Source organism: Varroa destructor, unplaced genomic scaffold (genome assembly GCF_002443255.2).
Source record: "Varroa destructor unplaced genomic scaffold, Vdes_3.0 BEIS01000001.1, whole genome shotgun sequence".
In the NCBI taxonomy this organism is placed as follows: Eukaryota; Metazoa; Arthropoda; class Arachnida; order Mesostigmata; family Varroidae; genus Varroa; species Varroa destructor.
The window spans coordinates 33,063,251-33,080,403 of NW_019211454.1; the positions used below are offsets into that span (position 1 = coordinate 33,063,251).

A 17,153-nucleotide genomic window follows, 5' to 3' on the forward strand; every position below is an offset into this window, starting at 1 on the left:
TATATATATATATTTCGCACGACAAAATAAATAAAGATAGAAGGAAAGAAAAAAGACAGCTTAGTTTTCGTTTTTGATAGCATTACCATCCCAATGGCGAGTACCAGGACATAATAGTTTTTTAAGCTTATGGCCCACTTGTTACACGTAAAAATATTACCGAAATTCTTTTTAGTTCTATTCAATTAAAGCATACGTTGCTTCATATCCGTATCTGTAGTAAAGAATAATAACAAAACATTTTGAATCTGAGCAAAGACGAAAAGGCCTCGGAAGGGTAAGATGGTAAAAATGCAATCAAATATATGGGAAATGAGAAAATAACTTAATTCTGCTGTAAAAGACCTCTTCTTGAGTTTTTTTCAATGTCGAGCTTCGCGTGCTCAAAATGGCGATTTTTAAATTCGGGTTTGGTCGCAGCAATTGGTTACTTTTGACTGGCCATTTCGACAAAACGTTCAAATCTGATTTGTAAACAGTGCAGGCATAATCCGTTGTACATCGAAGTTTTTTGATAAGACCCTTCTCATGAAATATGCCTTGCCGAAAAATAGGCCTGGCCGCATTTTTCTCTGGCCGTTTCAGAATGTTGTGCGATACTAGTTATTACGATTAAGGAACATCTTAATTGCGAATCGGCCAGTGAGTGGATTACCTACAATAAACCGGGCAGGTCTGCGTTTGCGGCTGTACCTTTCGGCCAGGAATATTCATTTGCTTAGAGTGTCCTACCAAGAGAAATCGAAAGAAAACAGACAACATGCTTTTGAAGCTTTTGAGCTAAAGTTGAGGGCGACGTTTAGAACGACGCAAAAGCTATGAACACTGACACATTTCTAAAAACGTCGATTTGCTTAGCAAGAATAATAATAAAGGATTAATCAAACATTCGATTCAAACTCAATCTCCTTCAACCTCAATCAAACTCAATATACTTATGAAGAAGACTGTTACACTTGGGGCGCCAGAAAAGGCGAGCTTTATTACCTGAGTTTGTTGCAGGCCTGATCTTACAACCGGATGTATGTACAAAGGAGGCTTGATTACTGCGTATCCTCAGTCCCCAAGTAATCGACACTAATCATAGGCCCTCCTATCAAACAGGTCACAAACATAGATATGTCTGCAACCTTAAGCAGCGTTGAAGTCTAGTGCTTGGTAAAGACCTTCAGTAATCAGCTCCTTAATCTGATATCTAGCCGCAGAGTTACAAACATGTTACCAGTTGTCTAGCACGGGAACATAATTAATAGTAGCGATACGCTAACTGCGTCTGCTGTGGCTATTATATGCGTTCTAAATTCAAATGAGATGACTTAGCGAAAAACGCTACGGCTTGGAGTAATAGGAACTTCGGTTCAACATCCAAACACTAATAAAGCTAAGTGTTAATTTTGTGACCTTACGTATACCCTTATTTTAAAATTCAAAACACGTAATGCTTTCTAAGAACTCTACACTGCCTGTAGTGCTCCAAGAGGGTTTCATTGAATTATTGACGCAATGGCAACTTAGCTAGTCAGTCTACCCATGAGAAATTTCTTCAAGAGACTTCTTTTACTACGCAACTTTCCTTTGTAGCCTACAGTATAACAAAAAGTGTATGTGTACATTATCTGACCTCAAGATACCAACAACGGGCTGAATTTTCGTCTGAACTGCTTATCGGCCCCATTGCTTAATGTGTGCACGTTTGATGTTCAGTTCTTATTTTTCATTCTTTATCTGTTTCTATTCCGCTTGGCCTTCTGGTAACCAGCAGATGCGCTTGGCAGCCAACAACGCATTTCTTTTCTCCTAGCCGCGATAACATTTCTTACTCTTATTCCAGTGAATCAGAAGCAGAAGTAGTCTGAGTGGGACCTTTCCGGATCGCTGCCGGTGGCTCATCAATGTTAATTCGCTTTGTCAGAACCGTGCCATCTGAGCATGAGTAGTAAGAATGGAACTTTCAGTTATATTCTCCGCTAGTAATAGTAGTGATAGAGCTGTAGTACTCGAAAGATATTCCATTCTCTCCATTTGCTTTCCCTCTAGGTGACTGCCTCTAATCTGCGTTAGCAGGCATCAGAAGAGCCATTTATTCCTATATATTTCCGTTCCTATATCAGTCTCATTCTGTCCGGCTTTTAACCGAAGACCAGAGGTCCGATAGCGTTCTGTTGAATAACGCACTAGTTCGTCCCACAACTCGAGCTTTCGGTCCCTTACGAGTAGTGCCTTCTCGTTACCGGATATTCCGAAGGGACTCTATCATAGACTCAACGGAATGTTGGTGTAGCCAATACACTTACCGAATTCGCTTGCAGAAGCGGAAGAGGCTCGGGGGGCGGACGCGGGCTTCGCCGATTGCGAAAGAAAAGAGGAGGCGTCAGTTGGGCTTGCCAGTACAGCAGCCCGAGGAACGAACTAGTGTCATGTAAGGACGAAACACGCTCGCCAGTTACACCGCTAGGTCTAGAAAAAGCATCGCCTGCAACTGTAATTGACTCCGATACGCCGAACTGAAACCTCTGCGATGCCCTAACGCAAACTAGAACCATCAGAACAGCAGCCGACTGAAGCTGCCAACAGTCCGGTATATCTCCCCCTGGACGAATCCTTCTTTAGTGTTTGCAAGCAACCATATTTTTAACACAGCACCCGGACAATCCCAGATTCACTGTCAACCCTCGACTTACCCCCGTCAAACGTGAGCAGCAGTCTTCTTCGGGTTGCCGCAAGTTCCTTGCTCTAGCCTCAGATGTATCCGAGATAGCCTCCTGCGTTCGTAAGAAATCTTTACCACCACTGATAGCAATAGAAGCAGTTGTAGCTGCAAGAGCAAACTAAGGAGATGAACGACAAACGAAAACCTCTTTACTTCTGCTCCCCACACATAACAAATAAACCAAAATAAGGCTTTGGATTGTTCTCCGTAGTGCCAGCCAACAGTTATATGCCGTCCATAGGAAGACGCTACTGCTTTCATAGCAATCTCCGGATGGTGACTGGTTTGTCTGCCGACCAGAGCCTTTACATTACAACTACTCTTCGTTTGCTAACGCGAGATGGTAGAAGAGCACAAACTTCATTGCGCCATCACTCGCATCACCGCTTGTTTGTAGTCATTACAGAACTGCTTTAGGTACAGCGTCGCTGAGCGCTACAGAGCAAACTAACCATCTTGTCGTTGTTATGTTCGATACCTTTTTGGGGCAGCGAAGTCCTCTCGCTTTTATGATATTTTTTTACTTCATATATATATAATCTCACAGAAATCGGTATTATCAGCTACTGAATCGAGAGTTATTCAATTCTCTATTCAATAGCTGATAATAAATGAGTCTTGGAAATTAGCTCGCCGTATAAAGACTCATCGTATTACTTTCTGGCCATATAATATCTTCGTACGCAACACGTAAGAGAGAACTTGAAATTTTGCTGTAAGGTTCATTATTTTAATGTCAATGAACTTGGGTTTGACAGTGAACGTTCTATCTAGAAGTTCTATCCATCAAGATATCTAGAAGCCCCCGACAACGTTAAGTTACTGTTTAGGTCAGCAGGGCTACAACTTACATGTTACAAGACTCTAATTAGGAAAACGGATGCTTGGTGTTTTTTGCATGACAAGTATAGATAAAAAGAAGCCCAATTAGCTCTAATACTTTTCTAGTGTGCTTCGGGTGAACTGTCTCTATGGCCAATTCGTCGCTTATCTCCCGAGACAGACATTTTACGATAGCGGTCATTAAACTCGAACATGTGAAGCTTTGTGAACGCATCTCGCTTCTAACATGCACAGCTTTTGTCCATCAAATGAGAACGAAGTGTTAAAATCTAATAATAAACTAAATGCCCCAAGCAAAATAATTGATTATTATTATTATTAATATAGTTGAGTCTAAAAGGATTTAGTCAGTTTTCGCAAGCTATGTAGATTATATGAAAAACGTGCAGAATTTGTTAAATTGTTAAAATGTTGCATTAAGTTCTTATCACAGATGCATCACTACACTCCACAGGTCCAAGTTGCGAACTGCAGAGTGAAGCATGAATAGAAATGCCACCTATCATGTTCTATTATGATCGTGGGTGCAAGAATTTATTGAGTAACGGTCTACAAGAGGATAATGCTTTCATGCGACAAAGTCACACCAAGGAAAAATGTATGCTTCTGGTACTGTTATTGTGATTTAGATGGGACCGTTCATGAGCAAGAACGAGGTCCGACCGGACCTCACTGAGACATGGCCAAACGCAGAAAGGTTGAATCTGCTAATTGAGAGACGTGCTCTGTTTATTTAATGAAAGTATTCAATGTGCTGAGCTGTGCTCATTGACGGCTAGTCATGGGAAAATGACTGATATTAGTCTAAATTCTCTTCCATCAACTTTAAACACTAAGCATGATTTGCTGCCGTAATAATGTCTATTCGGAAGAGAGACAAAAACGGCCTATTTTTTATTTAGCCAAGCCTGTAATTGTCGAGCCATCGTCAGCGTTCTTTTGGCCTTTTTTTTTAAATGATAATTTAGCCTGAAAATTGTGTTATTTTCGGTTTAAGCATGTGCGTGAAAATAAGAGATGACTGTATAGCTAATAAATAAATGGAAGGAGTGGATCTTTAGTTTTCTAGGTCTAGAACCATTGAGAGAGAGGCGGCGAGTCGCAAAGGCCTCGGTTATTTGTCACGTACCTTAAAGCAACTAGATAATTCGACGACATGAATTTTTATTTACTATTTATAGCTCAAGTAATGCGGTTTCGAATTCGTTGTGCCCTTTCCCGACGTATGCTAACTTAAACAGTTTAAACTCATTTCTTTCTTCGGTATTTAGCTTTAGGTGTTACGATTTGCATTTCAATACCTGATAGAGTATTGAACTCGGGACAGGCGTTTGTATAAAGATCTACCATACATCTGTGAGGTATAATGAGCATGAGTTCCAACTCCATATAGTGCCTATATAGCGTTTCGATGCAACCTAGATCCGGAAGGCTATGTAGACAGACACGCAGTCGAAGGCGTGCCTTACAAAGGCCAAGCTAGTGATCTTGTTTCGATAACTTCTTAGGGTAGATAGGGAAGAAGTATGTTAAGCCTCGCACGATAATATCGGTATCCCATAGCGCGAGTTCGAGCAAAGGAAAATCTCTGCTCCGTCTCCTGGACACAACTGAATAGGGCATTGTATGATCTCCTTGTAGTGCGTCCTAACATAAGAATACCTTAAAAAGGACGTCATTGCTACAGGAACGGACATAGCTAGTCCTGAGAATTATTTAGTTCAACACATCATCACAAAAGCGTGTTTTGTCTGCGTTTTGCCGTTATGATCCTTCGCTGTCGTCAAAAATTGTGTCACATCAGAAACTCGGACAGAGAAATCAATTTCGCTAATGAGCTTATGAATGCTACCTTGATGTCAAGTGCCTATTGGTTCAGGGAATCTTAATGGTGAAGTGGGGGAATTACCAAGATTCAGGTTACGCGAAGAATAGTCTGCTGCCAGTACAGTCTTGCGTCCTCTGGAATAAGCCTAATTAGTTAGCGAGTATACATTTCGAATTTTGTGGACGCGCACTAATATCCTAGTAAACCTTAGTTTTCAATGTGTACCTTTATTATGCTTTGCATTATCGTCTGCAATACTGTTCTACTAGGTTCAATTAGCTACGGAGACGTTACTTTTCTTGTTCTATATATACATGTATGTATATAGATCCTTTCGTAAAGCTCATAACTACCTCGAATCGGATAATAGAATCTCTTCTGTTCAAAAAACCCTGAGAAGATAAGGCTGAAGATTTTCATTTCATTGCAATGTTACATTATTTCCCATACGGTACTTGTCTGACGTTAATATTTATGAAACTTCCACGGGTAAATTTTTTATGCTAATTTTGCCTCTATGGATAAAATCAGTCAAATCGTTCCATACACATCAGCTTATGCTACTCTCTTATCTTACGTTCGCACAAGTGAACCTTCACTTGAGGTGTTCTAGTCTAGCTGGCGACCCGCAAGCATCGACCCAGCTAGTTCCTTTTTCCTGCTATTCTTTTGACTTCCTTCAAATAATGTATAACCCAGCTGGCTGAGTAAATATTCATTGAGGGCTTTTAGAAAAATTTTCATTCGGTCGTCTCTGCAACACGCTGATGGCACACAGCGCTTTGCCCGAAACGGTTAGCTGGCTTGATGTGCCTGACTTTGAGAGACACGGAGGCTAGCATGATACGAAATAAGAAGCATAAATGAGCGGCAGGACATTTCGAGACAAAAGCGGAGCTCGTGTTCAAAACGATCTCAGTGTAGTAGTGGAGCGTATGAACGATATGGAGGGCCCGTTGACCCCCAACCCCGCTAAAGTAGCCTGAGCTGTGCGCCAGAGACTGCACGGCATCGCATTTTAGAAACGATGAAACGCTGGAAGTCCTTGAGAAACTGACTACGTTTGTACTATCGACGAACAAAGTGCATTGCAGTCATTTAACGAAAGGCTCAATTATTCGTTTCGGTTCTGATGGAATTTAGTTTTAGAAATTCATTACATCAGAGGCGGGTGGTGGGTAGATGGCCTTTAGGCGCTCTTCCGGTCGAGCTATTTCTGCTTGTCCCCCCCGTCCCCCGCCGTCTTCTATCTCACCGCTTCGACCCACTCCTTGGAATGACGAGCAGAACGGAAAACCGAAAGTGTGCTGTCTCGAGTATAACGAGGGGGCTATTGAGTTGGGTCGGACGTGTCTTGAACAAGATATGGGCATCACACAGTGATTCTAAGAATGGAATAGATATGAACATTCATTAATAATAGGAAGCAAGAGGGAACGCTTTAACTATTTGTTAATCAAACCAGTTATCCATTAGGAACGGTTGGGTCAAAAGCGGAGCTTTGCTCTCGAACGAAGGCGACACTGTGAAAGCACCCTCAATGCGCATTATGATTATCTATCACGTAATTTTACTTTCACTTAAGTAATTCTATTTTTGAGACTCTATTGAAATTATTTTGTTCAGCATTTAATAATCTTCCTTAATTATTGCCACTTACGTTTCGGCGTGAGTTCAGATACGATTTCTTGTAGTGACGGAAGAGTATTTACTAGCATATTATAACCGGCACCTCACTCTCGATTGTTTTCAAAGGCTTGAAATTTGATTTTTGTCACAAAAAAAATGTATTTAACGCTAAACTAGCGGAAAAATAGAATGATCCCTCTGAATTCAGTTTGGGCCCATGTAATAAAAAGTAAACGCATAGTTTTTATACTAACGACAACATCTGGCAAATACATCTTCTTCTAGCTTGTAAGAAAATTATCGTTCGGACAATACGCTACTATGATCCCAATCCGCCAGACTGCAATACGACGTAGGCTCTAGAAAGATTTTTTCGCCTAAAACGAATCCTAACTTGATTGAATTACTGAAAATAATAGGCAATGTTGAAAAAACGCTGCTTCGAAAGCGTTAGTCTGAAGCACTAGTTAGAAAAGGAGAAAGTGCGCTGCATAGAAGATTATAAAAATAAAAAAAGGGTTCACAATTACACATGAGAAATGTAATTTCTATGTGGCACAAGGTGAAACTTCAAGAATATTTAACATGCCGAGATATACCTTCACCAAATAGGAATTTTATCTAAACGTAGTTAACCCAATTTTCGATTAAGAAGGCCAGCTAGATGGGCATTCAGGAAAAAGTTACAAATCGGATGAGATCATGTGTATGTATGATATATGTCGAAGTTTTGTCTTACGCGTGTTGTGTCAAAGCAAATAGAATACTTATTGAAAAACTTGGTATCCAAATAATGTAATATGATCTAGCTAGGCTGGTGGAAAACGCCAGAGAAAAGCTTCGGGTTTAGGCTCGCTGTCTGAAAACGAGGTCTGGTATTAATTCGATTGCCAGCTAGCTCCAGTCGGTCGATGGCTATATTGAATTCTCGCGTCAGTGACGAAAGCTATGCAACAAATGCATCGTAGTTTCTAAGCGCTTCGAATCAAAGTTTACGGAAATATCCACTTACTTGATCCTCCAGCTTTCTCTAAAGCTGGTACTCTCTTTTTTCAAAGCGAGCTGCATTCTATTCATATAGTCGGTCCCTAATTTTTCTTCAAGGGCTTAACTAATGCTGTTCATGCACGACCACGCACGACTAGAATTAAACTTGTCTTCTTTGTTCGGGACTCGGCCCTGCCGACTTAATCTGCTTTCGTCGAGACCACTACCCACTAATTCTCAGTTACCCTCTGATGCTATGTCAGTCCGGATCTTCTTTCAATAGTAGTACAAGCTGAAAGGAGAGAGAAGTGGCAGACCTTGTTCGACAAACCGGGGTTACCACCGCGCTAAACAGGTCAGGTCCTTGGCGGAGGGCAGAATTACCCTTTCGCTCCCGCGATAAGCTCAACCTGTTAGTTTTTTGTTCTTTGTCGTTGAGTCCAGCGAAACTATCTTTCCTGAGCCGATTTTTTTTCGTTCATGATGTACTCGGCCAGAATCTTGCCTTGTTTTCATTGCTCTTTGGAGCGACATATACGAAGTCCTTAATTCCTGCTCCTAATAAGTATTTGAAGTAAGGGCCTCTTTTGTGGCCATGTTGTAAGCAGCGAGCTGTTTTAGGGTGCGCATCTCGTCATTGGACCAACCCTAACCTTAATGGACATACAAGACTTAAAGTGCTTTACCTATCCGGTACAGATAGGATTGGAGATTCTGCGTTTTGTGAGGAACTGGGTAGGGTGGTAGGTGAGTTCACCTTTCGCTCGTTCAATCCAGGCTGGTAACAGGGCTGTTTTCTGGAAACATAGCGCCTTGAGCTTCGAGCGATAGCGTCCTACTCCGCTTTTCGAATATTCGTGATCAGCTTCTTCTCCTGGATTAGCCTCATTTAGCTTAGCCTCCACCGTCCATTTCGTGTTCCCAGGGGATGGAGCTTCTTTATACCAAGATTACTTCGTGTTGACAGTTATGTATGCTTACGCTGCTTTGAAAAATAGAGGTAGAGCTCTGCGGAGATGGGTTTTGTTTGACGGAGTCCGCGCGGAAGACAATGAGATCGTCCCCTGTGGGGTAGGCGTTTGCGATTCATGGCCTGATCCAAGTAAAGACGTGGCTAATTTCACTACTCAAACTACTCACTATCCAGCATGAAGGAGACATTCAGGCCAAACATTCCTCTCATTATGTGTCCAGCCTTTGATTTAATACGGGCAATTTTAAGTTCACTCTTCTGCGTTCACAGAATGATTTCGAGCAATGCCTAGTTGGGCCCTCACTTGTCTGTGAAATGTCCGCCTGTAAAATGACCTTGAGATCGTTAGTATATGCTATAAGGTCAGGGAGGTAGCCGTGTATAGGGGTTTGAAAAGTTCTTTAATGAAGAGCTCAAACTAGTGCAAAACAAGTATAAGCTGAACGGGATGAAAAAGTTGCGGGAAGGGAATACATTGACCGCGTATATAGAAGTCGACCGTTCGGAACGGAGAATACGTAACAGAAACTGGATAAAAAGTTGGGTAGAGGTGGCACAAATTAAAAAGGCTCGCAGGCTATATACAGAGGATTATGGGACAACACTTTGACAGATAAATGGAAAGTCTGTTCACAGCTGAAAAGTCGTGAGATCCTGAGTTTATAGTGCCAGAAATAAGTCTTAGTAGTGTTTCCAGTAGCCGTAATCGTGTCGTCAATCGTAAAGAGTTTAGGAATGAATGGTGGCGAGCAGTAAGCTGAATCGCGGATGGTTATCGTTACCTCGAATTCAGGACTTACATTACTCTAGTAAGATTTCCGGTAATAATAAAATGAAGCAGTGCAGTATATAAATATCTTTACTTCGAGAATCGCGTATCATTATTTAAAATAGAATAGGATGACGCACAAAAAAGACAGCTTCATTTCAGTTGCGGCTCTTAGGAGACTATCGAATCCAACAGAATTTTCGCTATGCAAAATTGTGGCTTGAATTCTAATAAATGTGGGTTTAGGTGCTTGTTGATGAGTGGGAATTAGCGATAAATTGTAACATCATGTAAAAAAAAAAACTAATTCTACCCATCAGCTGCTCCGTCAACTGCAGTTGTACGCGGTCATAAAGCGGCTATACGACGAGTATCGTTAAGATGATACTGGTTACTAAGGGCTGTATATTTTTTGCTCGGCCAAATGTTTAGATCACTCGCGAACCACTCGGATCGCACTAGCCCGGGAGTTGTGCGCTGCCAATTTACAAGCGGAATCAATTTCCGCTAAACACCCGGCATACGCAATTCCACACGTTCAGGGTTTTTCGAAGAAGCGCTTCTGAGTTAGTTGTTCTTAATAAACCTTAATCCTCGAAGATGATGCTATTTTATTCACTAGATCTTCCTAATTTATTAAGCTTTGAGAGAATATATTAGTTCGCTACAAGATAGGCATTTTTAAAAAATTCTGTTAGAACAAATAACAAAGTAACTATGTCTAGAGGGTACTATTTCTGGCCTACCTTTTGAGAATATGACCTCGGTTTTTCTATAAATGAGATGCAATGAATAAACGGCCTTACCCGTTTGCGTGTCCTTAAGACAGTCGGAGCATTTGGATAATTTCAGTTGTAGAAGAGAAAACCTGAGTGACAAAATAGACATTATTGCTAATTATTTAGATTTTTAAGTTCCGTACGGGCGTTAGGCGTTTTATCAGACGGTTGGCTCATAACAGAGAAAAATATGTTTGCGCATTCGAGCCCAGACCATCACATATACCTCAAGCTTAGCAGGCAAGCACGCTAACTACAACGAAATGCATATTTCTGGGATATAACTCAGGTTCTATTATGTATATATAAAATTAATATAATTTACTCTAATAATAATTTAATCTAGTAAACCGGAGATTGGGCGTGTTGTTATTCATCCGGGATATTTTATGAATCGTCTAATTTTTAAGCAAAGGTTTTGGGTGACCTACAAAGACGGCAGCTTTCCATATCAGTAGTCTTATGTCGAAGGCTGGTCTCGAATCTAAAACTCGAAGCATTTATTTACCTGGGGACAGTTAGGCTCATTTTATAAATGTTCAAAAGTGGGTGACACTCAACTTCGATCACTTTTAGAACAAACTTTGCGCCAATTATTACAGTCTTTTTGAAAGAGTCGCGTCCCTCAACTAGAGCCAAGATTGGCTCAAGTTTTATTTTAGCTACCTCTCTCGTAATTAGCGTTGCCTTTTTTGATTACTTTAGAAAGGGTCATCCAAATTTTAATAAGATTCCGTTTTTTCATAGGCAGGAACTATTCCCACAGGCTCCACGACGGCAACAGCAATTCCTGACATTCCACTGAAGGAAAGCTTAATTTTTCATAAAAACCGTTTGGCTCAAACAACCGAATAGCTGACATGCGTCTTTTTTTTGTAGATACATCTATTCAATCTTCAAGCGAGCTCACACCGCAATACGTCAGTTCAGTACAGACAAAGTTCTGGGCTTTTGTTTATCGAAAATGAGCAGTCATTTTTTGACCAAACCATCCCAACACGACGCGGCGTAATGCTTTGCAAGATACAGACGAAAATCTACAAATCGCCACCTTAATACACATTAGCAAGCACAGCAAAAAACAAAGTATAAAGCTTTGTCTTATAATGGCGCAGACTCTTATAGGGTCAACGGTAAACCCGGAAAGTTGGTCCGGAAAGATCGCGACGATCGCCGGAGCATTTTCGATTATCGGACCTGCCGCCATGTTACGTTACGTGTAGGTAATGACAGCCCTCAGTGGTTTGAGAGACACAAACAAAAAGATGAATGTAAACAGCGAATGCTTTGTGTATTTCCGCGTGAGTTCATCACCTCCGCGATCAAAATCGCGTTTGCTGCCGTAGTCGGACAAAGTCTCGTTACTCAGTTGATTTGGTACGTGAACTGATACTAGTAGCAATTAGGCGAGACGCAACTTCAAATGCACCTACATTTGGTAGTAAGAACCAGCGTCTTTTAACGGCAGAATCGGATGTTTTAACGTGTGCATTTTGGTTTTGAGATGCGCCAAATCCGGCTACATAGATACTAAACATGAATAGGATCTATCTAATATATAAGGAATATACCAAACGCGCGCACATATGCTTACAGCATCGTTTCAACTTCCCAGTTTAAACCTTCCGGCTTCTGAATAACAAAAAAAAAAACAACAGGACATTAAATTTGGCGGTCCGCCTAAACACGTTCGGTCCCAGTGATCGAAAAATCACATATTCGCTGTCTTTTTGTAACTGAATTATCATCATTAACGCATGTTCTTTTGAGGTAAATTATTGGTAAGCTTTTCAGTTGATGTACCTGACCTACAATTGATTTCTTAATAACCGTAAAGTGGATTTGATGTATAGCTGTTTTGGTCCTGGAAAAAAAGATTTGTCCATTCTAAGCGAAAATTAACTGCTTTGTATCACCTTGTAGAACTGAAAGTAAAAAGCGAGATTATTGATTTACACACATTTTTCTCTAATGCTTTCTGTAATGCAGATACTGTATCACTGCAGTAACAGGAATTCTTTGTTCATCAGGAAGCTAAGGTAAAGGTTGTAAAAAAGATATAGCAAAATTACATAAAGTACTCGACATAATTAAGCTTCTTGCGGAGCTCACTGAGCAAACGCTTACATGCAAAACAGACACAGACGGATATCAGGTACCTAAAACTGATAAACTGAAAAAAAATCTAAAAAAAATTGTTATATAGTATAATATATCTTTGACTAGTAAATCTATCTGACTATGAATTAAAGTACGCACATAAGAGTGCTTTATTCTTGATGGATTCATGCGGCTCGTTGTCACACACTTTAAGACCATGAGCGCGAGCGCTTGGGAGTCACTTTGATGTCGCAGTCAGCAATAATATTTACGGTGCTGTTACTTACATGTCATCAATCATTGAATCATCGGTCAATATAGAACCTTTGGTCAGACAACCAAAGTCTGGGTGTACTAGGAACAATCATCCTCCAGATGACCGTTTCCTTGTGTACAAAACATTTGCATATCTATAAATCTTTGGCTGGTGCAACAGCTTACTAACAATGCTTACATCCCAACTCGTAACGGAGCTTTTGATTTTGACTGAACCGACTCAGCACAAGAAAATGTACAGGGCGCCTAAAAAGCACGTAAGACTTATGGGAGATCACCTAACGCACCCGCACCAAAGTTTACCTGAAATCTGATCAACCATTTGTGGTGTTAGATAGAAATGCGGATTTTTTAATTATTAATCTTGCATTTTTGTTTTAAAATAAGCTTCACTATCTTTATACGTGTTTACAGAATACACGGTGAACATCTGTATGCATATGGTCCATTTCCAAATTGCGTCCGCGTAAGATCACCCTGCAGGTATCCAAACCGAGGAAAGTGCAAGCTGAAATCAGTGAGTTCTTTCTTTAGTTCTATGACCAAACAGCAAAAATTCGAAATTGCGAAGGGTGTTATGCTTTGCAGTTGTTTCAATCATATTTCAATCAAATCAATATTACGGACATGTTTATTAGTTCTATAGCAATTATAAATATCTTTCATACTAGTCGCTAGCACAGTGACTGTATATAAATTTTTATACAAGTATGATAAATGAATGAACAGTACAGAGCTGTCCATCCAATGTCATTGATCAATATAGATCTCCATATTAAACTTGTAGATTGCAGAAATTCGTTCCTCTTTGCCCTCTAACAGTTAATTTTTTCCAAAAGATGAATCAGGCTTTTTTTACGCAGGCGGTCAAAATACACTGCACAGTTATTGCCAGAATATTTGAGTTGAAAATGTGCCAACGAGCCGTAATCGCACGTGACGATGTGGGATGTGCTGTTTTGCTTTTGCTTCGCCATGTTTCTCAGCTTCTTATCACTTCTACGAGGACTTAGAAAATGGTGCAAGTTCGTCCGTTGTGGTTTTTGCCTCCACAGCTGCCCCGTTTTTTCGGCGCTTACAAATGGCGGTCCTGCTGTTGATGCTGATGTTAGTCTGCTAGGTCCGTTGGTCGGTCGAACGCAGCTGGTCGTCTTCACCATATCATGACTACGATAACAATCACATACCCTTCTTTTCATTTTCTAGACCCTTTTCCCTCTACCACTGCCCTTCATGTTATAAAGCCACATTCGCCTGCTTCTGTGGGGTATCCCTGTAAGGCACTTAGGGTAGATCCTGACCATACATGGAATTCGTATAGCGTGCAATCGCACAGCCTACGTCACCGTCAACAAAATGGTTGCTTTTGCGGGCGTTCTTGCAATGAAAATCGAAGGAACGGAGGAACGGTCAGGCCGTCGTAAACGTGCGAATGACACTGTAGCTTCTCGTTCTGTTCGTCAGCTAGACCGCTGCTGGCTGCGCTTTTCCAGCACGTGTTCTAACAATTTCCTCGTCGTACCCTTCGTTTTTCGTTCGATGTTCATATCATTACCAACATTGACTGCGTGCCTCTTTCTAACCCTTTCCCATGCCCGACGTACTTAACAGTCACAGATCCAGACTCCCGTTGCCGCACGGTTTCGACGCAGCTGCGTTTGAAAACGTTCGAAAGGATGCTCTCCCGCTATGGCTCTACACGGGCCAGTGCACCCACAGACGTACCTCATATATACGAAATGGCAGTCGTTATAATAGGACGGTACTATTATAACTTCTGTCTGCAAACGAAAGTGCCGTACCTTCAATTTCATAAAAACGTTGCCAAACCACTCGACCGATACGAATTGATACATCTTTATGTTCGAGCAAGAGCATTCTTTTAGTTTCTCTTGGTCTCTATTTTCCTCTGCCATCCGAAGTTAAAAAGAAGCGTGACCACTTCAGGCAATTTATCGAATGGCTAGCTTGTTTTGTTACCTTGTCGTTTATATCTGCGATAGAAGAAACGCCTTTATGTACCAATTCGCATGCCCAGTACACACACGATGGGCATACCGGCAATATACGGCCAAACTGGATTCCAGTAGACGAACTTTCCAGCCTGGGCTGCAGCAATCAAAGTAAGATCATCTCCGTGCTGAAGTTTCAACTCTGCTGCCCAAAATACTAAGCGACGAGGAATTTTCGCTAGCTAAGAAATCCGACGCAGCAGCTACTAACGCACCATCAAGCTGCTTTGTAATACTTGCTTAGTCAAGGTCCAGGGATTAGACCGCATTCTGCGATCTATCGTATCTCGTTTTTGTATTTTACATACAACCATTACCATCCGTAGATTTGTGGCTTAAGTATGCAAGCGATTTGTTCAATTCAAGTGCTCGAAAAGTGTGTATATGTACAGCTTTTCGCACTGCGTATTTATTACATGGATGAGGAACCGAGAAGAGGCCTAGTAGTAAAGGAATAGGATTAGAACATTTACACTGGCCTAGCCAGACCGGACGATCTGACAGCCCTGAACGATCTTTTTGGGTTTGACAGAACACAATCGTAATACATTGCGATCGTATATATTAGGAAAGCCTGTTGTGAGGCGTATGTAACAGCTTGTATTGTTGGAACAATGTTAAGACAGATCTGTCAGCGAATGATGGTACATAGTGACAGGTCGTGACCTTCACTAAGCAGCTTTTTTCTTTGATGAACGATGCTCTTAAAATTGGATCAACATTTAAACCAGATACGCTTACCAAGAACGGAAAAGAGGTGCAAAGACGCTAAAGAACTAATAAAGTACGTCGAACAGTGTCGCCGTTGGAGGTTCTATACTATTAGCAAGTCCACTGCTTTAGCTCAACCTAGATCAATACAGCCAGCGGCAGCAGCAATGTCCTCATAGGCCCCTTTACTCTCCTCCCTTAGAGTACTGGCATAGTTCCTTTGTGATACGTCGACCCCGAGTAAAAGGCAGTTTTAAACAATTTCTTCACTGCATCAAACTATTCTATGTTTACCGCCCAACACCGCTCCCCTACATTTAAAGTGCGCCTTTATACGACAACGTCGTTGGTATGCTACGCGGAGGAAGTAGATTCACCTATCGTTATAATCGTATTTTTCATCGCTTTTTTCCTTTCTAGGTTTTATAACTCACTTGATGTAGTTGTAAAACGTTAAGGCCTTCAGGTGAGTACTGCCTCTGTGAATCGACCGGAGTAACGCATAACCCGCGCTTCAATATGACATAGCGCTAGTAGTAATGATGGTTATGGTAAAAAAGGCGTCGAAGTAATTTAGATCATTTGGTCGTTAAACATGTAAAAGACTAAAATAACATTAATAGGAAAAATCATGAAGAAATTAACTATACCAAATGAGCATTCGAAGTTATTTTTAGTTCAGGAAAAACACCGATCATTGAAGACTTGTGGAGAAATCTGCTTAATTTAAGAAATTTATGTTTATAGCTAGCGTTTCAAATTGTAACACAGAACATTGCTTCGTTTTTTTTTATTGTCTTCCCCACAATCCTATCCTACACCCAACACGGGTATGTATTGGGCTATAAAAACAGTGTCTGCAATGAATGCGAGCTAGCCAATGAACAAGTGCCTACATTCACTAATAGAAACTAGTTTACGTAATAGACAAGGACACACCGCCAAGCTGGTTTCTAATTCATCGCTCTGAAACGAAGTAGTCCTCTAATGTGATTATAAAACGAGAGAACTCAAGCTAATGACGTGCTGCATAGGCGCAGGCTTCATAGGTTCGTATACCAAGAAGGATACCCGCTTTTTAGATATGTATTTTCTAACTGCTGCATAAACTATGCACGTTCTTATGTATTAGGTCAGTTAGCATACCAATGTGGGCAAATGCGCGGAGGCTGCAGTCTATCAGCTGATGGTCAAATCGTTAATATTCCTTAAGTTTACAATACTATCCTATATACTAAACAAAATGATACGCAAGTACAGATTGAGGCGGTCTCAAGATATATTTTTAGTGATGGCCTGATGACAATGATCTTCGTATATTTAAAATATTTCCGGTTGTCCGGAACAGGATAATGTCTTGGCAAGGATCGCTGAAGGAGACAAACCGTCGAACTGCTCTATACACTAACCCGAGGAATATTTCTTGTTACATGGAGTTGTCATTCATATAACGCGGTGTTTAATGACAGTATCAGAAGTAGATATTTGTTATAAGCGTACGACCCACGGTATGATTGCGGCAAAGTTATAAATGCT

The 17,153-nt window shown here is 40.9% G+C and overlaps 1 protein-coding gene across 3 annotated transcripts in view; it reads left to right on the plus strand.

Annotated features, from left to right (window-relative positions):
- LOC111245189 (uncharacterized) overlaps nt 1-17,153 on the plus strand; it is an 87,236-nt gene that overhangs the window by 63,213 nt on the left and 6,870 nt on the right. For all 3 annotated transcript variants that reach the window (XM_086976755.1, XM_086976752.1, XM_086976753.1), the window contains exon 4: nt 13,309-13,411. In XM_086976755.1, coding sequence (XP_086832881.1) covers nt 13,309-13,411 — 103 coding nt within the window. The remainder of the gene's footprint in view (nt 1-13,308; nt 13,412-17,153) is intronic.